The sequence below is a fragment of the Crinia signifera genome, chromosome 7 (assembly GCF_055691185.1).
Source record: "Crinia signifera chromosome 7, ASM5569118v1, whole genome shotgun sequence".
NCBI classification, from domain to species: Eukaryota; Metazoa; Chordata; class Amphibia; order Anura; family Myobatrachidae; genus Crinia; species Crinia signifera.
In genome coordinates, this window is record NC_139223.1 from 32,268,425 (window position 1) to 32,296,074 (window position 27,650).

The 27,650-nt window shown below is 48.7% G+C and overlaps 2 protein-coding genes across 6 annotated transcripts in view; one reads left to right on the plus strand and one right to left on the minus strand.

The window, feature by feature from the left end:
* Positions 1 to 16,847, minus strand: part of TSC2 (TSC complex subunit 2) — a 56,079-nt gene extending 39,232 nt beyond the window's left edge. For all 5 annotated transcript variants that reach the window (XM_083152764.1, XM_083152767.1, XM_083152765.1 and 2 more), the window contains exons 1-11: positions 16,696 to 16,847; positions 14,962 to 15,122; positions 11,636 to 11,722; positions 10,049 to 10,159; positions 9,683 to 9,827; positions 8,595 to 8,712; positions 7,822 to 7,870; positions 6,535 to 6,660; positions 4,890 to 4,963; positions 1,122 to 1,248; positions 763 to 906 (exon numbers count right to left, since the gene is read on the minus strand). In XM_083152764.1, the coding sequence (XP_083008890.1) occupies positions 763 to 906; positions 1,122 to 1,248; positions 4,890 to 4,963; positions 6,535 to 6,660; positions 7,822 to 7,870; positions 8,595 to 8,712; positions 9,683 to 9,827; positions 10,049 to 10,159; positions 11,636 to 11,722; positions 14,962 to 15,099 (1,119 nt within the window). In that variant the 5' untranslated portion in view covers positions 15,100 to 15,122; positions 16,696 to 16,847. The remainder of the gene's footprint in view (positions 1 to 762; positions 907 to 1,121; positions 1,249 to 4,889; positions 4,964 to 6,534; positions 6,661 to 7,821; positions 7,871 to 8,594; positions 8,713 to 9,682; positions 9,828 to 10,048; positions 10,160 to 11,635; positions 11,723 to 14,961; positions 15,123 to 16,695) is intronic.
* On the plus strand, positions 16,688 to 25,783 carry NTHL1 (nth like DNA glycosylase 1). The gene is made up of 6 exons (XM_083152769.1): positions 16,688 to 17,064; positions 19,341 to 19,540; positions 20,322 to 20,492; positions 20,840 to 20,999; positions 24,145 to 24,250; positions 25,450 to 25,783. The coding sequence occupies exons 1-6, from the start codon at positions 16,959 to 16,961 to the stop codon at positions 25,589 to 25,591; spliced, it is 885 nt and encodes a 294-aa protein (XP_083008895.1). The 5' UTR covers positions 16,688 to 16,958; the 3' UTR covers positions 25,592 to 25,783.
* Positions 25,784 to 27,650: the final 1,867 nt, after the last annotated feature.

The following is a 27,650-nucleotide window of genomic DNA, read 5'->3' on the forward strand; positions in this document are numbered from 1 at the left end:
TCCGCTAAGCAGCCATGTTACAGAGTCCTACAAGGACAGATTGCTTGGCCGAATGAGCTATTTTGCTCACTGTAAATGTCGCTCACCATCTCCTGCCTTCGCCAAGAAAAGCCTGGACTGACTTTTCTAGCGCCCGCTGTACCCAGAATTATGTGGGGATGCCCGCCCCAAGCAGGCATAGGCCACGCCTGCAGGGGAACACCCAACGGTTTTCCATTAACATATGAAACGTCCAGCGTTTCATGGGCGTTCCCATATGCTAATGGTCCGATGACGCGGGTGCAGCCAGCTGACCACCAGATGTCCGCTGCCCATCCACTTCCCTCAGAATGTGCATGCAGATCAGGTGGCTCGGAGCAACCTTACATCTGCGTGCACGTTCCACATTCTTCGATGGTTGCTGACCATCGAATGATGTGGCTGTTATGTCGCAGGCTGCGGACGGATGTTTATGTAAAACAGCCATTCGCATGCCGTGCGAATATACGCAACGTGTGAATGGTGGGTCGGCGTACCACCATTCACAAGGCGGGATCTGGTTGACTCGCAAAGATGCGAATCCACCAGAATAACCCCCACAATCTAGAACATACGTAAATGACACAGTATTATAGAACCTTGCTACCCACTTCCCTCTGACCCATCATGACCAGTTATTTGCCCTTGTGTGGCAATAATAGCCTCATTCTGCTGACAAATGTCTGGCATGCATAGGGAAGGGTGCAGACCCCGCCCCACATAGTTGCCTTTGCTAGTACGTACCTGTAGCTGCTGGAATAACCGCTCGATGATATCCAGGATCACGTCCCATGTGACGGCCTGCAGCTCCCTCCCATACTTCTTGAGGAGTCGTGTGATGGACAGGACGATCTCATAGGAAACCACTGCGTTTGGGCAATTCATTGCCTGGTAAGGAGACCCAAAGTGAGTTAAACCCGTCACCCAAATTACGGCAACACGGATGAAAGCCCAGCTATATTAGCAAAACAGCTGCTATACTTTCAGCAATATCTCTCTGAACAGGCTGGGCGCATACACCAAGCTTACATGGTCGCTATAATGGGGAGCATGGACCCCCACCCCCAATAACACTGCACAACGTTCCATCCACAGCCGCTTACCTTCAGGAAGGAGGGAAGCACAGATATAGGAGAGTTCTTCAAGCAGAACAGTCTGTGTGCTCCCCATAGCCCCATCCCAACGAAGAACACCGCTCCTCTCAGCAAGGGCGCGTCCTCCCAATACGCTCTGAAAACAAGGAGATAGGACAGTCATGCCATCATGAAATCAGAGCGCTGTCCTCCCCAAGATCAATTCCACAGACTCTCCACCCAACTCATACCTGCCACCTGGCAATTACCCGCTTATGGGGTCCGGCCTACATCAGATGGATGGGCTTACGTTACTCTGGGGTAGATGTATGAAGCAGTGATAAGGGAAGAGGAGTGATAAAGTGCCTGATCACTTTATCACCGGCCAATCAGCTCCTGACTGTTAAGTAACAGGCTGGGTTTAAAAAGGGACAGTCAGGAGCTGATTGGCCGATGATAAAGTACCAGGCACTTCATCACTTCTCCATTATCACTGCTTCATACATCTACCCCTCTGACAGGTATGGTAACAGAAATCCCTCCCCTGTCTAAGAAGCAGGGCTTGGATTGAAAGGTGGGAACATTGCAAGAGGCAGCACTGCACCAATCAGCATGCATTGCTGGACATGGTCACATCGGTGTCCAGCTAGCAAGTGAGCAAGGATCTGCAAGAGCCTATAGTAAGAAAAGCGGTCTCAAACCAGATTAAACCGTCCCCACCCGGCTACTTCTTAATGACTCCTGGCTGGAATAAATCTCTGGGGAGAACACTGCAGCGCATTCTTTTTCTAGACATAAATGGCAAGTGCTGAGCAAGACCCACGATGGGAACCTAGACCAGCCTGAAAAATCTTACAATTCATCTGCATGCTTACCGCCTTCACCCATTACTCTGTGGTGACCCCTCTACACTCATCTCAAGCATGAGACCCTTTGGCCGTCCAGCTGTTTTTGAACTACAGATCCCAGCATGCCCTGCTACAGTTTTACTATTTGGCCATACTAATACTGTTGCAGTACAGGCTAGTATATGTATTTCAACAACAGCTGGAGGGCCAAAGATTCCCCAAACCACTTTAGGGCAATCAAATGATTTGGCCCTTTATGGAGTTGACGCAGCAAGAACCCACAAATATCGCTTACACTGTAGGATGGACTATGTAATTTACATCCTAGTGTGCCCTTGTGGCCTCTATTATGTTGGCTTAACTAAATGCAATTTCCGCGAGAGGATGGTAAGCGAGGTTTGCAAACCAGAAGTGCCGGTGATGGAGGGTTACAGTATAGGAGCCTCCCAGAGGGTCTCTAGAGAACCCAATAGATAACATCCAGAAACACAAATGACATTGGCATTTTAGGCTGGAACTCTTTTACCGCTATTGATGTTTTTAGAAGCTTTTCCACGGGTAGAGATGATATTCTGTTACATAACTCACTATTTTAAAGTGCAGGACGCCCAATAAGAGCTATGCTCATTTATTTTGTAAGAGTTTTCATTTTACTTTAAGAAATGCAGCTGTCCGAACCCACTGTAAACACCAATGGGGAGAGTTTCCGCGGTATAAAGAGGGGAACAGGCCCCCATCAGCATACACCTTGAAATATACCAGTGAGACTGAATAGGGCTCTCTACCAGTGCTGTCCATCTTGGGGAACCCACTGCACCCCCTGCAACATTTTGGTCCCAGTTCTCAGGAGGTTCTTGTTAGTACTGTTTATGCGATCTTAGGGTGCTGTGTTCACCCCCAAAATCTGGTACGCTGTTAAATTGAAAACCAATTTGCTGGGACTCATATCATGTTATTAGGTCTGACCTTAAAAGGGTTGTGCTGATTAGTAGGTGGAATGATATACAGTACAGTACAGTATATTGGTTTGTATCTATATGCAAATACCTACAGAATAGTGGGGCAGATGTCTAGCCCCCATACATTAGGCCGACTTGTCCTTAGGACAAGTCGGACCCAATTCTCCTGTGAGCCGCCCGGCAGCTCCCCGGGAGGCTCACATACAATTTGGCACTTGATGAGCCAAATTTTACATGTGATAAATCGCTTGCGATTTATCACATGTAACGGGGAGCAGGGGGCAGGCGGTGAGGAGCAGGGGGCGGGCGGTGAGGGGCGGGCGGTGAGGGGCATGGGGCCAGCGGTGATCCTCTTCATGGGGAGCAGTGGGGCGGGCAGCGGGGGTACTGAGCGCTGACCTGGCCGGGCGGTGTGGTCAGCAGCAGCGCTCATCAGGGGGACGCCAGAGTGGGCAGCGGGTCCTGGTGGTTTAAATAGCTGGCGGTGGGCCGGTGTGTGATGACCTGGCCGGGCGCTGTGATCATTCACAGATATCATTTAGCAGCGCTGTGGGACGGACGGGGCCGGGCAGTGCAGTGGCGGACTGGCGGGTATTAGATTTTTAAAACACCTGTCAAATGACTAGCCGTTCTCTGATTGGCTGAGAGCTCTGCCCGGCCCCGTCCGTCCCACAGCGCTGCTGAATGATATCTGTGAATGATCACAGCGCCCGGCCAGGTCATCACACACCGGCACCGCCAGCTATTTAAACCGCCAGGACCCGCTGCCCGCTCCGGCGTCCCCCTGATGAGCGCTGCTGCTGACCACACCGCCCGGCCAGGTCAGCGCTCAGTACCCCCGCTGCCCACCCCACTGCTCCCCATGAAGAGGATCACCGCCGGCCCCATGCCCCTCACCGCCCGCCCCTCACCGCCCGCCACTGTACTGCCCGGCCCCATCCGTCCCACAGCGCTGCTGAATGATATCTGTGAATGATCACAGCGCCCGGCCAGGTCATCACACACCGGCGCTGCCAGCTAGTTAAACCGTCAGGACCCGCTGCCCGCTCCAGCGTCGCCCTGATGAGCGCTGCTGCTGACCACACCGCCCGCCCAGGTCAGCACTCACCGGCGCCGCCAGCTAACAGGGAGGTCGGACGTGATCTTATGTGCTGACCGTCCGACCTCCCTGATCCGATCCGATGCGCACGGGACCGCGCATCGGATCAGATGTCACACTTCTGCGATTTTGGGCCGATTTCACCCGGTTATCGTCCCAAAAAGCCGAAATCGGATTAAATCGTCCCAAAATCGCATAGTGTATGGGGGCCTTTAGGCCTAGAGAAGAGATAAACTGGAGATAAAGCGGAAGGAACTAACGCACCGGCCAATCAACTCCCAACTGTCATATTTCAAACACAGCTGATTGGCTGGTGCGTTATCTCCTTCCACTTTATCTCTTCACCAGGCTTAATAACACCTGCCCCATTATTCCCTACACACAGCACCACCACTGTGCCCATGTATCATGAATACGCTAGTGTCACAATCTCACAGCGCTCCGTTATACACTTCGTGCAAGTCGCAGAATTATAATGACTGTTTTGCGCACAGACACTGACTTATTGTAGAGGTCTGTATACAGATTGGGTTACATCAGTGCATAAAGTGAATTGTAATTAAACCCACTGCACAGAGCAAATTACAGAACCACCTAGGAAAGAGGATCAGAGCCGCTTCTGTAATTCTAGTTCTGTATGGTCAGATAGCCGCAACAACGCCACAATAAAATCCTGCCCTGTGCGATTATGTGAAAGGCCTCCAAAAACACTGAGCAGGTTTAAGAACCGCGCCACTAGTACGTCTGTGTATTACCACTAAGTGGCTGGACCCATTTAAAAACAAATTAGAAATCACAGAACTACATCATTTAAGAAATAAAAAAAATAGATGAAAGCAGTTCCCTCCTCGGGTCGGTCTAGGACAGACGTAACAGGGCTACAAACACTCACTTGTCCTCCATGATTCGGCTCATAGTATAAATCGCGCTGTGGCCAAGATGAGTTCCCAGGAGATTTCGCATTAGCTAAAGAGAAAACACATTTATTCCGGTCAGTACACAGAACATAAACGTAATTCAATTACAGTTCTATAAATAGAGGCAAAGGGACAAGAATGACCTCATGGAATGACTGCACCATAAAGAGCCGTACGGAGGCTATGCCGATAACTAACACTGCATGCCAGGTCATCACTATAGCACCCTACTTCTCTAGAGAGAAAAAAGCAGCCCTGCCAAAGCGACATGTGCCAGGGATACAAGACCACGTTCCGTGTACACTAGGTGCTGTGCGGAATGGGTTCCAGTCAAATATACAGACCGTGACTGGTCAGAAAGTCCATAGGTCAACCACATGTGGGCAACATTAGCAAAACAGCAACAAGGTTTTGTTTTTGAACTTTTGCTTCATTCACAATCCATGTTAACTATGATTTATAATAGTATCCAAAGCGTGGCGAGGATCACCAATCATAATCCGTCTGAAATGGACAAATCTAGGTAAAACCTCCAACAAAAAAAGTTTGGTCAACACAAAAAAAAAATACCAACACTTTTCAGGTTGACCTTTTAACCCCTTTGACCTTTTGTACTGGACGGCCTTAGTCAACGTTTTGAGCCTGTGGACCGTGTGGGGTTGACCTATCTATTTTATGTAGATCTAATACACCACACCCATGAGGAACATAGGTTTTACAACATCTCGCCCCTTCTACAGCGTGGTGTGTTTGGGATAGAACCAACACCACTTAAGCACCATTCCCACCTAATGAATGGAATTCTGCAGCCAAAAAGCCAAATACCACGGAACAGAATTCTCAAGAATGGACCAAAGTCCCCATTCCCAAATCCAAACACGGAACCGACTTCTACAAATACAAGCCAGTGTCTGATCATAGATTGGCTTCCGAAAGAGAATTTCGAAGGACTTGTAAGATCTACATCAGGGCATCCAGTCCTCAGGACACTCTAGCAGGGCAGGTTTTCCGTCTCCTTGCCGATGCACAGGCGTAGCCAGTACAGACTGCCCCTTTAACGATACACTTGTGGTTCACTTGCGGTCATGTGAGGAGACCTAGAAAACATGCTTAGTTTGTCCCAAGGTCTGGGATTATACAGCACTGATCTATGGGACAGTGTCATGCTCAACGGCTCATTGTCAGCCATCTCCTTCATTTGCCTAACAAGTTACCCAGAGACAACACCTTTTTTGCTCTCTCCACCTAAAATGTGTGTCCACCTCTTGTGACAGACACCAAACTAGTTATCAACTGTGTTAGAAATGATTGGTGTGGCCACAGTGATGGGTGTGGCACTCCAATGCAATCCATCACAGCCAACCTATAAGAGGCAATTATTTATATATTAAAAAAATAAAAATAAAAAAAGCTTCTCCCAGGTGTTCGTGGGCAAGTGCAGCAAATTGGCCTTCACAGCCAAGTTTGCTCTGATGCAAAGGTAAATTAGCTGTGTGCGGACTAAGGCAAAGCATTAAGCCTCTGTGTGGCGTTCACAGTAACTGCATCCTATGCAATAATATATCTGACGCTTAAGGATAGAGTCCACCCAGTGGACATTATACGCAGGACATGTCTCACCTTCCAGCAGGGCTCACAAAGCTCCTTCACGTTGATTGTGCGGCACAGCGTAATGACAAAGGTAGGAATGCTCTCGGAGGGGAGACAGTTGTAGCAAACCACCGCGTCCAGGACCTTCAGCGAGACCTACAAAAAGCAAAGTGTGACCTCAGCGCCTCCATATTATACAATTTTACTTTTAAAAAAACCTCCAAGGTCTACTGGCATCTTGCACGGCCGTCGTACTTGCATTAATTCTGGCCCGTATGATCTTGCTTTGTTGGAGCCTTTATATTTCCCATTCCAAGTTAAAAAAATAAATAGATGTGTCCTCATACATTGTAGCTTCAGTTGCGCCAAACAGCCTGTCAGGTCGGTGGGACTCATTTGTACAAAGCAACTGATGTGCGACCATTGTACATCCATGTGGGACAGAGTCTGAACCTGCGCAGTTAGTGCTACGAAGCAGTGCTACCGGATTTCTGTCCCGCTGTGCTCGCCATTAAAAACAAATTCCTGTGCGGATAAAGTCACAGCGCGGTGTCGCTAGAAAACCGCCTGGTGGCTAGTGGCGTCGGTCATGACGATAAGTTGCCGAATGTAAAGCAGCAGACCTACACATCTTGGGGAAATTGTCGCGCTGTATGGCGTATAGATGCTAGGTGTATGAGGACACATCTGTACAAAAGAAGAAAACTGTACAAAATAAAAGGGATTTATCTTGAGAATACCAGCAGTAAAGCGGAATTTAGCAACCTCTGTATTAAGGGTTGTTGTTTATAGCAGACTTGTCGATCACAGAGGAACTAGACATGAACCGAATTCGACCTCTGCCCGGATGGTCGGGATTTGCGCATGCACAAACCCACAACTCAAACGGCCTTTGCGATTTACGCCGTCGCCAGGCCGTTTGCAGCGGGAGGAGGGAGAGGGGTGGTGGCAGCATTGGGATATGGGAACGCCCACCATGTCATGGGCGTCCACGTGAAACCGCTGGGCATTCCCATGGTTACGTGAGCAGGCCACTGCCTGCAGGTGGCTGAGGTCACATGACGTCTGCCGCCCGCCCGGTGGCTGCAAATATAAGTCAGTGGAGACTGACATATTTGCGAAGGCGGGAGAAATCATTCGATGTTCAGTAGCCATGATTTCTCCAGCTGCTGCGGCACGCGAGAGGATAGAGCAGAGGGGAGATTCACCGGGGCACAATAATCAACATAATATTTATTACTTGGGAATATACAAAAAATATGCAAGTGCTGACCCACACCGACCCCTTTAATCAGAATTAAAAAAAAGGTGACTAACCTCAATGTCATAGAAAGAGGTGGTCCGATTACATAGCAGACAAATCATACTGGCAGATAAAGAGTAAGGGGAAAAAAAAACAAAAACATTAAGACACAGATCGCTACATCCCCAAGGTTAGAAAAATGTAAGTAAAATAAAAAACATGTACGCAATCTAAACAATTCAGTTCAATCCAGAGATTCCACTGCTGCTCCCATTACATCACATGTTAAGCATCGTGTCCTGAAGGAATAGGATACACGCCAAACTGGAAAGATTGCAGTCAGTTAAGCAGCTGTGATGTCACTGGTCTTGCCTGCATGTATACATACACCAACTGTCGGAAGTGCATGTCTACAGTTCTGTCACTACAATCTGTGCTGGGGCAAGTAAAGAGGAACCGCTCTCCCACCATTCTGGTCATAGTTAGTGATAAACCTACATCAGTTAGTATTGGTGCCTAGTATACGCACCCTTTGCTATATAGGGATATCAAACAGAGGCTTTGCATGCTCTCCCTTTGAGTGCCGAGTGAATTTGTCAAAAGAGATGTGAAAATTCCCACGCAAACTTTGGTATTGATCATCATGACCTGTAACGTTTACCATATGTAGGAAATATCTTTTTTTTTCTTTTTTTATGCAACATTTTTTATTTGAATTTATATAACAAATGTGAGCGACGCTGGCATTTTTTTTTTTACGGGTATTTTAGACATCTCAGACCTTGGCACTCAAAGGGTTAAATAAACCAGCGTAAAGCAGACATACAGTGCATTCGAAAATACTCACTGCACCATAGGAGCAATGTATCGTTCTAGGTAACAGCTGTGAAACTTCACCAGATTCACCAGAACCAGCAGGAAATCCGGACACAGGCCGACCTCCATCCACTGTAGGACGAACTCCGCTACAATGATAGTTAGACGTGTTGTATAGGAGATTACAAACTAATTCAGTGAAGATCTTCAGTTAGGGTCATGTCACCAAACCTGTACCCAATACAGGATAGGTTCCTGCTTGAGCGTGTCACTTCTGTCATAGGACACCTGTCTCACACCACTACATTCATCCTACTGGTTACACGTCACTAGTCCTGTCCTCAATAAAATATCACTCTTCTCCTGATATACTCTGCGCTGCTGTGTGAACCTTCTCCTTCTACCTTATAACTCTGTCAGTGGCTTCCTGCTGCCTCCATTCTCCTCACATCATGTCACTGCCCCTGTCACATGCAGCCCTGTCATCAAAGACACATTACTTATCTCCTGATATACTCTGTGCTGCTGAGACCCTGCTCCTCCCACTATATAATGCTCCGTCTGTGGCCTCCTGTTGTATCCGTTCCCCTCCTCACATCATGTCACTGCCCCTGTCACATGCAGCCCTGTCCTCACTGACACATCACTCATCTCCGGATATATTCTGTGCTGCTGGGGACCCTGCTCCTCCCACTATATAAAACTCTCAGTCTGTGGCTTCCTGCTGCCTCCATTCCCCTCCTCACATCATGTCACTGCCCCTGTCACATGCAGCCCTGTCCTCACTGACACATCACCCATCTCCTGATATATTCTGTGCTGCTGGGGACCCTGCTCCTCCCATTATATAAAACTCTCAGTCTGTGGCTTCCTGCTGCCTCCATTCCCCTCCTCACATCATGTCACTGCCCATTTCTCATGCAGCCCTGTCCTCCCTGACACATCCATCACCTTCTTATACACACTGTGCTGCTGGGGATCCTGCTCCTCCCACTATATAACTTTCAGTCTGTGGCCTCCTGCTGCCCCCATTCCCCTCCTCACGTATACCATAAGCGCAGATTAACTGTAAGGAAACCCGTGCAGACAGACAACCACAGCCGACCCCTTCACACCTACCCAACTCCTCCTCAAGGTAAGTGATGTCGCGGCCATTGTCTGTAAGTGATTTAAAGACCTCCAGTCTCTCCATAATGTCCTCGTTGCTGGGATAATCCTTTATGACGTGGAAAAAGTGAGCGCGGAGAATGCCAAGCCGCTCCCCCTATAGGAAACACACAGAGCATCCTTTATCGATAGGAATTCATACAACCTAGCGCTTAAGCTGCCCACACCCAGGCAGATTGGCCACAGCATCCAAGAGCGGATACCGAATTAGGCAACACAGGCAACGTACCCACTAGGATGAGATCAGCGGATCCGCATCACACCATTACACATATCACAAGTCACATTATTTCTAGGGCCACATTGCTGGGAGAATACCTGTCCTATGATCAGATTCTTCAACAGATTCAGCACGTTAAGCCTGCCCTCCGCTGGCTGATTGGTCTCTAGGAGATCAGAGACGGAGATCCATATAGCTTCCACGGCATGCTGTGATTGGACAGGAAGACAGCAGAAACCAAGGTGAGCGACAGTAACCGACAGCAGCTCATGAGCAGAACGGGGACCGGCGCGGAATGCCGGTGATCTGCTACACAGCTAAGTCCTATTACAGCCCCGCAGCATTATCACACTGACCCTAGAGAAAGGGAAACTGCTGCACAGGTGCTCATAATAAAGACAGATGAAGGCAAGCAGACCATGGCAATAAAGGCGAGGCATGGCAGTGACAGGACCGCAAACCGGATAAAAGGCATAAGACAGTTTGTCCAATTGTCACCATTACAGACCTGGGGGGGGGGGGGGGGGGGTTATTCTGACCTGATCACGCAGCTGTGATTTAGCAGGCCGGGTGATTACTGATAGACTGCCCATGTGGATGGCTCACAGCGTGGCCATCCTGCAATAAAATCCTGCTATTTTTTTCATTTTTTTTATTGCTTGCCATGCGCAGGGTGAGTGACAGGAAGCTGCAGGCAGGGTGGAAGCAGGAGAGCAGGGTCCGGGGTAGCAGCAAGAGAATAGAAAAAAAATCCTCAAAAGATTGGGAGGCCACTCACAGCCAACCAGTGGTCGCCCAGTCTTTAGAACAGGATTTTTTCTATTTCGTCCCCACCTGCCGCTACCCCGGACCCTGCTCCCCGGTCCCTGCCTGCCACTACCCCGGACCCTGCTCTCCGGTCCCCACCTGCCGCTACCCCGGACCCTGCTCTCCGGTCCCCACCTGCCGCTACCCCGGACCCTGCTCTCCGGTCCCCACCTGCTGCTACCCCGGACCCTGCTCTCAGGTCCCTGCTCTCCGCACCAGGGCCCCACTCCCCCGGACCTCGCTCCCCGCCGCACTGATGGCTGCACATAAGATTTATCTTATGTGCAGACTGTCTGACCTCCGGATCGGATCTGATGCACACGGGACCGGGCATCGGATCAGATCGGATGTCATACACTACGCAAATTGGGCCTATTTCACCCGACCCTCCAGAATCGCATGAAATTGGGCCCAAATCGCGTAGTGTATGGGGGCCTTTAGACAGGTTATACATAGGCTTACCATACTATCACTTTAAACAAGGACACTAATGATTTACACAGGTTCTGAGGCTGGGAGACTTCAAGCCTGCATTTTCCTTGGTTTTATAAAGCCACTGAACCTGTGTAATCCACGTGTCCTGGTGTAAAGAGATAGGGCCAGATGTATCAAGCTTCAAAAAGTGATAAATTGGAGAGTGATAAACAGCCGGCCAATCAGCAACCTGTCAATTTTCAAACCCACCCTGTAATATGGCAGAGAGGAGCTGATTGGCTGGTTATTTATCACTCTCCATATTATATTTCTTATTGCTTGATACATCTGGCCCATGGTATGGTAAGCCTAACACACACACACACACACACAATCACACACAATCACAATGCAGGCTCTCCCGGCTACTGTATAATGACCGCCATATGAAAAGTCGCACTTACATCCTCAAACTTCTTGGTTTTCGCCAGCTCACAGATCTGATTCATAGCTTTTATACGAATGCTCAGTGCACTTTCTGGACCCAGCTCCTGTCAATGAGAACGATAAAATACAGGATAGTAAAAAAAAGGCAAATGTACCTCAAACATGTCATTCTAAACATTCAAAAGCAGACAGGACACAGCAGGCAGTTATTGGTATTTGTGCACGTATTTAATGACCTACAATCCACTCACAGCAAACAAGGCTTCATATAAACAATCATATAAAGATACTTGTCCATGCAGCACTCCTTGCGTGCGGTATTTCCGGGCACTGGCAGTCCAAGTCCCTGGTACTACAATACGTATTCCTACTTACTGGCCCCTATCAGGCATTAGCGCCCTGAGCAGCAACCAATAGTAAGATTTATCCCTTCTACTGTAATTCCCACCTGTGGCTGTGCACCTCTAAAAACCTCGACCGGAGCCATGTGCCTGAGAGCCTACCCATCTCTCCCCCAGAGACACACCTCAGAGACCCATTCCTGGCTTTGCAGTGAACCAGGTTCTGTTACCTGACTGCAGAGCATGCTCTCTCTGAGGCTGGACGGCTCCTTAACCCTTTACAGGACAGTTGTGACCAGAGAAAAACAGTGTTCTTTGGTGAAACTAACCAAGATTCACCACAGTATGAAATAAAAGAAACAGAACCGTCCGTCTGACTGGGGTGACCAAACTCCTGGATATGTCCTTGACCCACAAAATCCATAATTTTCCGGGACTTGAGGGCAAGTGATAGAGAAGGCCGCCACGAGCATGAGTTCTTGCTCATGGCTTCCAACACTCTCGGGCATTGGTTGGTGTACCATTGCCCAGTGCCTATGCGCTGCTGCACGATTAGAACAGTCTTGGCCATAAAAAACCCTACTATCGCCTTGGCCATGCTGCACTCATGTGGGAACTTCTGTGGCAGCACACCTCCTGTTCGTACAGGTCTGAATTCGGCCGCGACTCCAATGGTAGGGGTGGGCGTGTACGCATGCGCATAGTCGCACATAACCGTAATTGAATGAGGTTTCCTCCCTTTGCAGATTTTCCCTTCGTGCAGGCGCATGCGAGCAGATCAGTAAGCGTACACATCCGCTTGCAGCATAGCACCGGGATTCGGAAGACGGGGTAGACGTGCGTTCCGCTGATTGGTGTTTACCTCCTCGCTAGGCATCGAAGACACGCAACCTAGCGAGCAGACCTGAATTGGGCCCCAAGTCCCCCGAGCCTCCTCCTGCTCTCGAGTAAGGGAATAGGGCAGCCACTGTGCAGAAACCTTGCTCAGGCCAAGCTTTTCCGTGGCGTATCAAACGGATGTGACCCAATGAGATGCCCGTCTTCTGCTCTAACTCAGTCACGGTCACCCTGAAACCCACCTTAACTATGACCCGCTGCGACGCTCCAGGGACGCACCCACTGAAATTCAGCAAAACGCAGTGGCTCAGGATGGTTCTTCCTCTTCAAACGCAGCTCGCAGACGGTCAAAACTCCCTAACCGTAGAAGACCCTAATCCGGTATCCGGTCGATTGGTTGACAGTGCCTAAGTCAGTAGCCAATACATTGACCACTATTGGCCAACTGGAAATATGTCAACACATAAAAAGTCAACTTTGACAAGTAGTAGACAGGCCAAATCTTGACATGTCAACTGCCGTAACAGGAAAGGTCAAAACGAGTTTGTCATGACATTGGGAATACAGGGACAATATAATAGTGTGTCGGGACTCTACTACGGCGTCCATGTCGATGTATGTCAACATAGCCACCAAAACCATGCAAAACTTGCGTCGACCTCTCCCTTCCATTTACACGTTTCTCTCTTTTGCTTGTGTTGACCTTTTTCATGTGTCGACCTATTGCCTATCGACCAATAGTGGTCAACCATTTACAAGTCACCCCCTTGTGCTTGTGTTGACCTTTTGCCTATTGACCAATAGTGGTCAACCTATTGACTGGCAACCTAATAATCCACACCCCATAACTCTGCAGTGGCTGTTCCCAATAATGGGGGTGTAAAGGAAGGGTCTTATGGCCTCAAAGTTTTCTTATCTCTTCTATTAAACAATGGGCGGTATTCAGTCCCGCCCGCCATTTCCTTCGGCGGAAACAGTGGGCTTCGCCTATTCAATGTTGCCCTTTCTGTCAGCATTGAAGGCATTTTCGGACAAAACAGATGCGACTTTCAAACAAGTCGGGTCTGTTTTGTCGGAAACGGACGCGGATTGTCGAATTCACGTCTCTGTTTTTCACCAATCCTTGTACTTCCCGACATTCGCCTGTGAATACTAACAGTCAAGAGAAATGAAAACAGCCTGGGATTCCGACTGTTGGGAATTGGAATGGTGGTAGTTTAATTAAAGCCCCATACAAACTTATTTGTATTTATTTGTATATTTGTAATATTGTAAATATCGCCTAGTGTGTACACTCCATGTCCTTAACAATGCGCACACCCACGCGCTGTTTACGACACCTTCCCTTGTCCGGATGATGGAGTCCTCGTTGACGGCGGTCATGCTGCAGCCACAGCATGACCATCACTCCATGACATCCCCGGCAAGAGTGTATGCGCTTTCCGATGCCGGTGCCCCGCCACCATCGTCGGGGACTTGTTAAGTGTGGGGCTTTAGAGAATCGAGGTTGGAAGAATACATCATAGGTGGTGATTTCCATTTCACTGTAACAGTCCTAGGTAGAGGACGGAGGCAGTTCCAATTCCCATGGGTTTGTGCTCTGCCATTTCTGGATGCTGTACCAAGGCAGAGGACTAATGCTGGCAAAGAGCACCCACAGAACAAATCAGAATGTCTGAAAGAAAGGCTATCAGCATGCATAGCTGTATTCCATCTTCCTGTAGTTTTATATAACATGGCAATTCAGGGACAAGAATGATACAGCACTGACTGCTTACACAGTCATCATGTCCAGCAGGAAACAGGAGATAACATGTCCTTACATGACTGTACAGATACAGACCCCTGTGCAGAGCTCCCATCATTTCTAATTGTTTTATTAGTTATGTACTACAACCTATATGTTCTTTGTCTGCCAAATAAGCCAGCATCCCTACAAACCTAGCACAACATATCCTTATCTGTGTGTGTCAGCAGATCGAAGTTTGGGAAGCCAGCCATGTGATGGAGACTATTTTTGGCAGAAAAGGGAAAATCAGGACACAAAGACCCTGCACGTGTGTGAAAATGAATCATTTCTTTTTGTGTATCTGCAATGTGAGAAGCTGAACAGGCGGCCGGTATTATCCAATTAAAATACTGCACACAGTCGACTACAGACTTACCTTTAATAAATCAGCAGTGATGATATATGCCGGCTGCCTCCATTCCGAAGGCTTGGCTCTTCCCCGTGCGGGGCCAAAACCCAGCAGCATTTTCACCTTTTCCTTCAGGCCAGAATCTCGGCCCATCGGCCTGGCCATTGCTGCGGTGATGGTAGGGGGGCCTGTGTGAGAACAAAAGCAAGATGGGTGTTAGGGTATTGTTATTCCTTTGTACCAGACGACATGTGATTCCCCTGCCTCCCATAAAGGTGTGGTTGAAAAGCCTGCGATGTTGCCACTATTATTACTACTAATAGGCATGTAGCCTGGCATCTTGGCACACCATGTCAAACCGTATTCCACCCATAATGCACAGTTGGGAGATTTATCAAAACTTAAATGGAAGACATTTAACAGATCAGATTCTACCAATTATCTTCAAGAACGTACTAGCTAAAGGATAGCTGCAATTTGATTGGTTGCTACACTTTTCCCTTTAAGAAGCTTCGGTAGATCTCACCCAATGTTCCATTCAGAGTGCAATAGGAAAAGTTCTTAGAGGACCTCAATGTTAGGCTGGAGGCTATTGCATAGATCTCGCCCAAAGCACCCTTGATTAGGTCATTGTGCAAGTTAAACACTTCACGGAGAGCGAATCCTGAAATCCAGGTCAGTGTTGCGATCACTGAGCCTTAAGCCCCATACACACAAGACGATATGCTCAATAGCCGAATATCCCGGGTGTAAACGGAGCACAGTGGTATGTGTGTGTAGAGGGGGGAGCATGGGGAAAACTCAATAAGTAAACACACCCACTGCATCCCTCTTCCACCCTCCATTACCCACTGCCACCCCCTTCTACCCGCCATTACCCACTGCCACCCTGTTGCATTAGCATTCCCTTCCCTCGTTTTGTGCCTCTGCAATGTTACTTTGCATGTTCAGTCTGCTGACCACACATGGGATCCTACAATAATTTTTGTTGTCCAACAGAGACCCACAGCAAAAACTATTTGAGAACCCCTGCTCTCCTGCAATGTCAGCTACGTATACATGACCAGCGGGTCCCCATAAGGGTCCTGGCAGAACTCCAAGAACATTGTAGGGGCAGGCTCTGAAAACCAGGTGCTTCAATGATGCAATATGGGACTTCTGGTACAATGTAACGCAATTCTGGTACTGTGCTACACATGCAGTTCTTGATAAATGGGACCCTTAATGCAGGCATGTAACAAATGCTCTTTTAATTAATGGAAACACAACTATACTGAAATGTCAGCGCTTCTCTGCAGGGAAGGACATTTGGAAGTGTGTATGTAGTATCAGTCACATAACAGGCACTACAGCTTTCCTGCCACCTAGGAAGGAATAGAAATGCAATGAGAGGACACTGCAGAGGCCTCCCTGGGGATTCCCCTATTGCCAGGCCCACTGACTGAGCCAAAGTCCCCCAGTCACATGACCAGGACTTTCCTGCCCCACAGCAACCAGGAAGCTTGCACTCTATTTTATACAACACATAAAGCCCATTGCTACAATATAAACATAGAATGATGGAGTTGGTACAGAATGCACCATATATACTCCTGCTGAAGCCTGTAAGAAGCTCCAGGCCACTTGCTCAGCATTGCACACAGCTGTACTGCGCAGAACGTAAACAGCTGCCACTGAGGGGGACACTTATATGCGCTGCACAGTGGCGGACACTCATCCGGGGACACACACACATACAGTACCAGCTCGGGCTGTACAGACCTGACGCTATCCCACCCTCCTCTTCCTCCTGTCACCCGCAGGCTGCAGCAGCCAGCCCGCAGCGATCTCTTTACTTAATTCCTCGGCTTCAGGGCCTGCAAGCTCCGCCCGCAGCAGCAGCAGCAGCAGCAGCAGCAGCAGCAGCAACCCGGAAGCGCGGCGCGCAGGGGCTGCCGGGAGTTGTAGTTCCATTCCTTCTCCTCCTGGGATGATCCTTCTTCATTGTCTGTCTGTGTCCCTATGGAGGCGGCTGGAGTGCAGCAATGAGCGCTGGCAGGGTGACCAGGAGCAGGAGACGGGTGCTGGGGGGTCTGGTGCTGGAACTGGGCGCTAAGAGGCAATGTGGGAGCCAGAAGAGACGTGCAGCAGGTTAGGGCACCTTGTATTATCAAGTGTTGTGCTTCTATCTCCTGGTTCTGTATGTGCCAAATGCAGGGATGCATGCCTGGTGTGGAGGCTGCATGCCCTGCCAGTGACAGGCCATGGCATGGCATGCTGCCTTCAGCTATAGATCCTATAATGCCTGACTTATGGTCTACTGATCAGCAATGAGAAGTAAAGTAGAGTCCATAGATAATTAGGCTATGTTCCTTTGTTGTTAAATGACCCTTTTTGCAAACTTTTTACTATGTACAGGTGCTGGAACAATAAATGCATTGTTCCCAGTTCCGCACACTTACAGTATGTAGTATGCTCTAATTCATCTTTAGCGTGTGTGTACATCTATATATAGATAGATACTGTATATCGAGTTCAGATCAAGAGAACCCCAAAGACATCTTTTGGGAATAGTAACCTTTAATGATGTTTTCAAGCAGTTTAGTTATGCTCACCTGGGTGCCAGGTTAAACAGTTGAGCTGAATCAAAATGAAGTTTCCTTTAATGGTGTGTACACATGGGTACAATCAGCATGAGATTTTGACTATATAGTCAAAATCGTGTGCAGATCGCACATGTTTTTAACCTTGCGATCCCAATGCGTGCTCCCGTGGCAGAACAAATCGAAACCCATATAGACAGGGCAGCAATGACTTTATAGTGCAAATCTAATGCAGATTGTATGAATTGGACATAAATAGTACAGAGTTATAGTGTGTACACACGGTGCGATATGGCTTCCGATGTTGCCGATATAGTGAACATCGGAAGCCATATCGCATGCTGATTGTGTGTTTTTTTTTTAGGGCTTGCGAGCCCGATGCGCGCTCCTGTGTGAGCGAAAATTGGCAGCCAAGACTATATAGTGCAGATCTGCATCGGGATCGCAAGGTAAAAAACCTGTGCGATCTGCATGCGATTTTGACTATATAGTCGAAATCTCATGCTGGATTGTACCGTGTGTACACTGCATTAGCAAAGATTGTATAGCAGTCTAATCTTTAAGTCGAATAGCAAGGGAATCTCACCGTGTGCACACAGCATTAGCTGTGTACACATGCTTTGATTTTCCCTGTTTTCGATTCAATTTTGCTTAAAGAAGCAAAATCGAATCCACATCTAATGGTTTTTAGGACACTTTCGACCTGCACTCGATTCGATGCACGCTCCCGTTTTCACAAAATCGAACAGAAAAATCTACTGTGCAGCCAAGGAAATATCTAATTCGATCTAGTAAATCGAATGTGTACAATGTACCATGAATGTATATCGAATTCGATATCTCATGCAAAAGTACAGATCTAATGCCAAATCGAATGGAAAGATCTAATGCCAGATCTAATAGAGAATCTAATCTAACATCGAATCAAAAGCAAATCCATGTGTGTGTACAGGGCTTAAGATGGGAGTTCTATTTTAGATGGGCAACCAATCAGATACGATCTATTATCTTCTAGAAGGGGATAAATAAATAAGTAGATTCTGATTGGTTGCCTGTAGCAACATCCCATGTGATATATAACGCCCATCTTAGTAAATTTCCCCCTAAATGTGATATTGGCCCTTATTCTGGTTGGTGCGGAAATTCCCGCTTGCGTACGGGCCGCCGATGTTTATCTTCTGCGCATGTGCAGAGGTCACTCTGCGCATGTGCAGGCGATTTCGCCGCAAGGATTCTCTATACGCCGCACAGGGGGCGTAGAGGGGCGTGAGGGTCTACTTATCCTCATTACCCTATGCATACGCCCAGCGTTTCATGGGCGTTCCCATGCAAACGCGGGGCGTATGCATGGTAATGAGGCCGTGACGCGTGGGTACGGGGCGGGCATCTGACATCGCCGGATGTCAGCTGCCCGCCCCCATACAAGATTTCACATGGACAAGTGTCCGTGTGGTCTTGTGTTGCGGGACCTGGTGGAGCGTGCGGCCCTGCATTCGATGTTCGGCGACCATCGAATGCAGGGGCTGCTCCCACCATGGAGGAGGCGTATCCCCGTCCAATTTCATGCGGATCGCCACATATCCGCGTACGGACGGCCGTGGCGATCCGTATGGAAGGCGGGGATTCGCCTGGTGCGTTGGAGCCGCATATGCGGCTCCGGCTGCACCAACCAGAATAAGGGCCATTGTGTTTGACGTAACAAAGAAATTTTTTTTTCTACGTAAAAAAATAATCCTAGTTGGGGGGGGGGGGGTCGGCAGTGGCATTTTGGGTTGGATAATCCGATGTACTAAAAAAAATTCTTATGTGAAATTTGTTTTTTAGTGAAGCATAAGAAAGCTTTAGAACGGAAACGAGTGCAGGTGGAATACGAGTCGGTTGAAGAGCCAGAGAAGCCGCAGAAGTGGGAGCCAAATAACTGGAGGGAGCAGCTGGAGAACATCAGGCAGATGAGGAGTGCCCGAGATGCCCCAGTGGATCAGATGGGGGCTGAGAAGTGTTTTGATCAGGGTGCGCCCCCAGAGGTAATAGCTGAGTTCCTTACGACCATCTCGCCAACCTCTCACAAATCGTTCGCATACTACAAATGTCTCAAGAATCTTGCAAATTTGGTTCAAGTAGAATCCCTTCCCTTTGGCCCAGCTCTCGCCCAAAGCACCTCGTGAATACTCCAGGGACCGTGGCCCGGATTTATCAAAGCTTGGACAAAAATAAAGGGGAGGGGGATAAAGTACCAACCAGTCTGCTCCTGACGACCATGTTACAGGCTGTGTTTGAAAACCAACAGGACATTGGTGGGTACTTTGTGGTAGATGTACGAAGCAGTGATAACAAGGGAGGAGAAGTGAGCCAGAGGAGAAGTGGCCCGTGGTAACCAATCGGCTGCTCTGTATAATTTTATATTATGCAAATTATAGATGTTACTTCAGTGCTGATTGGCTGCCATGGACCCCTTCTCCTCTGGCTCACTTCCGCTCGCTTATCACTGCTTCATACATCTACCCCTTTATCTCCAAGATTTAATCAATCTGGGCCCATGTGTTTGATTCCACGAAGTTTGCAGCCCTGAAAGACTCAGCTTAGTAGCAGACTGAATTATTAAAACCATGGAGCTTTCAGAGGGACCCATAGATTCATGGTTTGGACTGATGGAAATGCTGGGCTAACGAAAAGTAGAGCTTTTTATTTTACCTTATCTAAGTGAACTCAACCACTATTCCTGCTCACAGGATGAAGTAGATCATTGATGTGTGACCTCTGGTAGCTACATAGCCGTTTACCAGCCAGAATCCATCTGCTTTGCAGGTGATACGCTACCAGGTCTTGCTGTCCTTGATGCTCTCCAGCCAGACAAAGGACCAGGTGACCTCAGCAGCCATGACCAGGCTACGAGAACATGGCCTGACTGTGAGCCAGATACTGGAGATGGATGAGGAGACACTGGGGAAGCTTATTTATCCCGTGGGATTCTGGAAGGTGAGATGGGCAATGTTAGATATGTTCTCTTTTGTTATTTATTTCTTTATGGGCATCTGGTCGTCTTCTCTACAGAGAGGCGGCAGCCATTTTGTGTGCTCCAGCAAATGCCTCATTGATGTAACTAGCTCTTTGTGGGCTGATAGACTACATTGTCATGACAAAGTGACTGACTCCTCCCTGTGCTGGCGCTGTTTTCATATTTAGTGAACCAAATTGAAAGAACTGGCAAAAGACTCGCCATTAAAAGTTCCAGGGGCAATTCCCGCTCTAGTATCTTCCACATTGATAGAATTACCCCGATAGTGTGAACTGGTGACAAATATAATTGTGTTTTCTTATTGCAGAGCAAAGTTAAGTACATCAAGCAAACTACAAGGATCCTACAGGAGAAGTACGGTGGTGATATACCTGATAATGTGGCAGAACTGGTGAAACTTCCTGGGGTGGGACCCAAAATGGCTCATCTGGTTATGGACATTGCCTGGCACAAGGTGTCTGGGATCGGTAAGGTTTAGCATTGTGCCCGCATTGCTACTCTGCATGCTGGGTTTGGTAACGTTAAAGACCTGAAACAATGTGATCTCAGGTGGTGTGACCTGTACCAACCAACCAGGTGTTTGCGTTCTTTAAGCTAAGATTCTGAACTGTTTAAGTGCAGTAAGGAGGCGTATGTAAAAAAAACATAGAAACAGAATTTGATGGCAGATAAGAACCATTTGGCCCATCTATGTAGAAAATATTCCTCCTGCCTGCATCTGTGGCATCCGAGTGCTGCATCTGAGGACGCAACATTCGATGGCCAATTTGTGTAAGGTGAAGCTGATACCATATAGGTAATTGCGTCTGATTCGGGGAGCCAGGTCTAGAAAGTCTGCGTCCAATGAAGTGGATAGCGGGTGACAGCAGTGTAAGGGTGGTGGATGAGGGTGACGGGCAGTGGGTGATAGTGACAGATAGTGGGTGACAGCAGCATGAGGGTGATGGGCAGTGGGTGATAGCGATGGATAGTGGGTGACGGCAGCATAAGGGCGACATCGGTGTGAGGGTGACGAGCAGTGAGTGATAGTAATGGATAGTGGGTGACAGTAGCATAAGGGTGGTGGATGAGGGTGACGGGCAGTGGGTGACAGCAGCGTGAGGGTGATGGGCAGTGGGTGATAGCGATGGATAGTGGGTGACGGTAGCATAAGGGCGACATCGGTGTGAGGGTGACGAGCAGTGAGTGATAGTAATGGATAGTGGGTGACAGTAGCATAAGGGTGGTGGATGAGGGTGACGGGCAGTGGGTGACAGCAGCGTGAGGGTGATGGGCAGTGGGTGATAGCGATGGATAGTGGGTGACGGCAGCATAAGGGCGACATCGGTGTGAGGGTGACGAGCAGTGAGTGATAGTAATGGATAGTGGGTGACAGTAGCATAAGGGTGGTGGATGAGGGTGACGGGCAGTGGGTGACAGCAGCGTGAGGGTGATGGGCAGTGGGTGATAGCGATGGATAGTGGGTGACGGCAGCATAAGGGCGACATCGGTGTGAGGGTGACGAGCAGTGAGTGATAGTAATGGATAGTGGGTGACAGTAGCATAAGGGTGGTGGATGAGGGTGACGGGCAGTGGGTGACAGCAGCGTGAGGGTGATGGGCAGTGGGTGATGGTGACGGATTGTGGGTGACGGCAGCGTAAGGGTGGCTGGTGATGGTGACGGATAGTGTACTGGCTGGGAGGGGGGGGGGCACATGCCATCCTGCCACCCGACTTGGGCCCCTAGGATTATGGGGCCCTAGGGCAACTGCCCATCAAGCCCTTGCATTAAGATGTCCCTGAATATATACATTGCTGGTCTGTGCCAGCAATGTATATATTACTGGCTTATTATCTGCAGCCTGTGACCGGACAGCGTGGGAGCGAGGAGAGGTGAGTATAAGCAGGGGGAGGGAGCGGGCGGTCAGCTGAGCTGAAAGTCTGTGATCTTTCAGCCCGGCTGCCGTACACATTTAGCAATGATGGGTAAAAAACCAGCCATCATCGCTAGATGTGCTGGTAAAACCAGCAGACTTCCCACCTCGCTAGCGATGATGCGGGAGCGCGCATCATCGCTAGTCGGGGATCTCTGGCCCATACACACTAGGCGATTTTCAGCTGAAAATCGTCAAGTGTGTATGGGCCTTAAATTGTTGTTTTTCCAGGTGTGGACACTGCAATCAGTCAGTTACAAAGGTCCTGATTCAGGTTGGCTTTCTAGGCAGCGTACATTCGCTCGCCAGCGAGCCAACCTGAATTGTACGAGGACACATCCCCCTCATATGTGACCGAAGGGAAGATAAATCATTCAATGGTAGCTTACCAACATCGGGGCTGGGGCGGAATTCAGATCGCAACGAGATCGCAACGAGCGATCCCATATCGGCCCCGAAATGTGTTCTCTTCCTTATTTATAAACAATTCCTGGCATTGCATTACTTTGAAGGAAAAATCTCTCCTTCTCCTCTCCTGCACGATAACCTTTATGACAAAGAAAAGGGAAATAAATCCATCCTCATGTTGGTGTTGTAATCTCTGACATGTTTCCCGCCATTTATCAGAATCTCAGGGTTTGCAGGCACTAGGCACACTCGGCCCATAATGCAGTTACTGCACTCCATGTGTTCCTCAGGGCTGATCTCACTCGCCGTGTAGGCCTCTATATAAGTCCGCCTCTTTGTACTCCTCTTCCTCACGTCACAAGGCCAGCAATGTACATGGGGGTAATTCAGACCAACTTGCTAGGTTGCGTATATTCGGAGCTTAGCGAGCAGGTTAACGCTCCCCTGTCAAACTCCTGCTCCCCCGCCTGCCGCCGGAATCCCTTTGCTATGCTGCGCGCGGGTGTGTACTCTTTATCTCATGTTAAGGCTAAATACATCTGCCCCAATGTTTGAAAAATGACAGGTAGGAGCTGATTGGCCGGTGATAAAAACCAGACACTTTATCACTTCACCGAGCTTAATAAATCTGCCCCTGACTTGTCTTCCTCTGTACTCCCTCGCTGGCAGGACAGATGAGGGGGTATATTTACTGAAGTGTGGGTTTATAAAAGTGGAGATGTTGCCCAACCAATCAGAATTTAGCTATTATCTTTTAGAATCTGGTTGGTTGATATGGGCAACATCTCCACTTGTATAAACCCACACTTTAATACATTGGCCCCTAGAGGCAACCACAAACCATCGATGGTTAAGAACTCTTGATGGTGCGATGGAGATGGTGAGTCTTTCCACCATCGATTGGAGGTCACCCATGATATAAAATGAATGGCTGTCTAATTGCCGGACCCATTCTGCGCATGTGTGGGGCTCCTCCTTCCAGTGTTGTAAAATCATCAGCTGTTATTGGTAGAGCTTTGACCTATCTAAATGAGGCTCTAGGGCAGGCATGTCCAAACTATGTCCCTCCGGCTGTTGTGAAACTACAAGTCCCAGCATGCATTGCCACAGTTTTGCTATTAGGGAATGCTAAAAACTATGGCAAGGCATGCTGGGATGTGTAGTTTCACAACAGCTGGAGGGCCACAGTTTGGACATGCCTGCTAGGGGTTATATGTACTAAAGGGCAATTTTCATTGATTTCGGAGAAAGTGTAGCTTGTGTAACCCCGCGGCATACGCTCTCTCCCCAGGTGTGGACACTCACGTGCATCGTATTTCTAACCGGCTGAAGTGGGTGAAAAAGGAAACCAAGACCCCCGAGGACACACGCGTAGCCCTGGAGGACTGGATGCCTAGGTGAGGGTCTTCAGCTTCATAATGGTCACATCCTGGTGCCCTCTGATAACAACAGTGTGAGCTTTTCCTGTTGCTGACATACTGCTCTGTAAAATGCCTCCATCTTGTTTCACCACAGACCTGAGGCAAGTGGAATGGTGGGAAAGGATGGAGATAGGGCACTCAGGGCCAAGGAAATTGAATTGGGGATGGGTGGTGCTCCCTGTGCTCTTGCGGGAGTATGCGGCACTGAGGGGATTGTGCAGGCACGTATCGGGTCAACAAAGATGGCCTTGTGTGCAGGATTCCCTTACACCTCTCCTAGGTCCCGCCAGATTGACACTGCATTGGTTTTCCTGTGCGACACAGGGCTTGTCTCAGGAATCTGGTTATTCTGGCGGTGTTTGGTGGACTCACAAGGCTGCGAAATTCGCAGCCATGCGAGTCAACCAGAATAAGACCCTATATATAGACTTGCAAAATAAAATATCATCACGCGTGTATATAAATAAATCCTATATATACAGGACACACAGACATTCTTACTTCCTTTCCCTATCCCCGCTACCTACCCCCCATCCCCATTTCCTAGGCCCCGAGTGCGCACTCTCCAACCTTTCCTGGGGTTTGGAAGCAGCAGCAACATATCCCAGCGAACCCCAGGTAGAGCGCAATACAAACTCCATATCTTCCAAGTGAAATGGTGGATCATGAACTGTATATACAGTACAGTAGGAACCAATTCAGCCCTGAGGGCGCGGCTGTGAATTAGCAGGCCAGGTGATTATCGATAGACTGTAGTTCACATTTGCGCAGCCAAACTGCGATAAAATCCTGCTACTTTTTTGATCGCTGTCCGTTTGCAAGGTGATTGACAGGAAACTGACGTTTGTGGGTGGTAACTGAACGTTTTCTAGGAGCATCAGGGAAAAGGCAGGTTTTAGGGGAAGTCATGTGACGTCAGGTCCAGCCCCGATCATCCTGCTTCTGTCGCAGCCGCAGCGTAAGTCCTGGGCTACGCACAGACCGCACACACTGGAAATATCATGAGATGGCGGTGAGCGGCTTGCCCAGGGCGGGATTACACTCTGTCGGGGGTGGTGTATACCTGATTGCAGGGCTCGTGTCTGAATTGGTCCCATTAAGGGATATGCCCACCTCCTTGTCCTGTGGCATTGGCTGGATAATTTTATAGAATATGTCCGTCTTTCCATCCACAGGGATCTCTGGAGTGAGATTAACTGGCTTCTTGTTGGGTTTGGGCAGCAGGTCTGCCTCCCTGCGGCCCCTCAGTGCTCTGATTGTCTGAACAGGGACATCTGTCCTGGTGCAAAGAAGACGCGGCCCAGCCCTGCACCCTGACGAGAGGAAGAGACCGCTCGGAAGTTACGCACTGTACATGTTCCAGTCATGAGTTAGGCTAGTGTAAAAATTAGGTCCAGTTTCTACAAACCTTCTAAAGATGCAATTCCTTTAACGTTAGAATGTGTATATTTCTATGCTTTCAATAAATGTAACACGGTTTCTCTTTTTCTACCGTATTATTTTAATGTTGGTGTGCTTTTGTTCCTTATTAATAATAGTAATGGACAGCTAACTGCCATTTATCAGGCTTTGGGACAGATGTATTGTAGCGGGGCTTGGTGCGCCGCTATAATACTTCCTGCTTCGCCTCATTAAGCAGGCAAAGCAGGAGGGGAGACCGACAAGATAGATATATTAACATCTTGTCTGCCGAAGCGGGATAGCGCTAACTCCCCCCTCCGGTGATGTCTCCTCCCGGAGATAGTGCATCAGTTTATACTGACGCGCCATCTCCCCCTCCCCCTTCCCCCCCCGGCTGGCTGGACTGAGCATGCGCAGGATTGCGCTAGTCACGTGAGATCCCCAGCGCAGCCCAGACCCAACAGCAGCGCTATCCCTGCTGTTGAGATAGGGATTCGCCAGCCTGTTCATACATTCGGCCTGCTATCATTTAGATAGCAGCGCCGATATGGACACGCTGGCTTTTTCATACATGGGGGAGAAGCGGTATCAGTGCACATAACATGCGCTGATACCCCTTCTCCCCCATAACGCCGGTCATACATCTGCCCCTGTGTTTGAAAAATGGGAGGTGATTGGTTGTAACTTTGGGGCTTATTCAGGCCTAATCATTTGCAGACTTGCACTGGACGGGATTTCACTCTGTCTGGGCGGAGACTATTGCTAACCAATCACTTGTGCGATCAGATTCAATGTGACATCGAAGTGCAATGTCCATGCCATTTTGAGATGGCACATTGGGTGCTGGAAGAGGGCGGAGGAGTAGCGTAGTGCCAGAAATAGAGCTAGCGGGGGTCAACGGTGGCGGCAGAATTGTTTAAAACAATGGGCAGCCCTCTGATTGGCTGAGAGAGCTAAGCCAATCAGAGGGCTGCCCAGTGTTTTAAACAATTCTGCCACCACCACTGATGCCTGATAGCGCTACTCCTCTACCCGCCCTCTCCCACACCACCAACGGTCCCTCTGGCCCCCTCTTCCCAGACCCCATGCCGCCAAAAGGGGTTCCCTCAGCACCCCACCCGCGGATTGCATTCAATCGATCGTCTGAGGTGAAAAACCAAATGTGATCGCTCCTGCAATTTGTTAGAACATGTGCAGAACATAAGGGAGAGGGGCAGAACATAAGATCTATCGACGCGACGGCATGTCCGCGCTTCATGTCGAATGGTTCCTTAAAATGCATACAATCATTCCATTTATTGGCCAGATGTGATGTCCAAATCGAATGATTGCAAGCAATATCTCACAAGTGTATGGGCAGTATAACTGTGTGCAGGCTTTTGCAATTTCACACAGCAGTTAAGGTCTGAAAACCCCCCTTTATACAATATACTGTATATATGGAGCCTTTGGGTGAAATTTAATAGGATGAGAGATTCAGAAAGTGAGAGATTTGGTAAGAAATCTCCAGGTTTTTTTTAAAGTCAATCATTTACACTGCAAAATCAAACTGGTTTTGCAGTGTGAATGATTGCTGCTTTAAAAACAACTGGAGAATTCTTACCAAATCTATTGCCGGGTACACACCAGGACGACCCGCTCACGATGCCCATCGTGAGCGAGTCGTCAGTGTCTCGTTCGACGCGATCATGCAGAGCGCACGACCCGCTCACCATGTGCATCGTGAGTGGGTTCCGATCCGATCGCAACCCGCACCCGGGTGTATGGTCCTTTTACCTGCTGCAGGTAGGATCTGAATAACGACCGACCCACGGGGCTGCGCATCCGATCGGGATCGGATCAGGACAGAAAAGGGCCCAGTCAACATACAATCTACATCCAATCGGTCGGAATTGGATCTAGATTGATGGGATCGGACCCTTGTCGTCCTAGTGTGTACCACCTCTATCACTTTCTGAATCTCTCATCCTATTAA

What these genes read in the sequence shown, in the direction of transcription:
- NTHL1 (XM_083152769.1), top strand. Translation starts at nt 16,959, where the DNA reads ATGAGCGCTGGCAGGGTGACCAGGAGCAGGAGACGGGTGCTGGGGGGT. An exon ending in ATCCCGTGGGATTCTGGAAG is followed by an intron (nt 20,493 to 20,839) that starts GTGAGATGGGCA and finishes TTCTTATTGCAG; the next exon opens with AGCAAAGTTAAGTACATCAA. An exon ending in CTGGAGGACTGGATGCCTAG is followed by an intron (nt 24,251 to 25,449) that starts GTGAGGGTCTTC and finishes TTCCATCCACAG; the next exon opens with GGATCTCTGGAGTGAGATTA.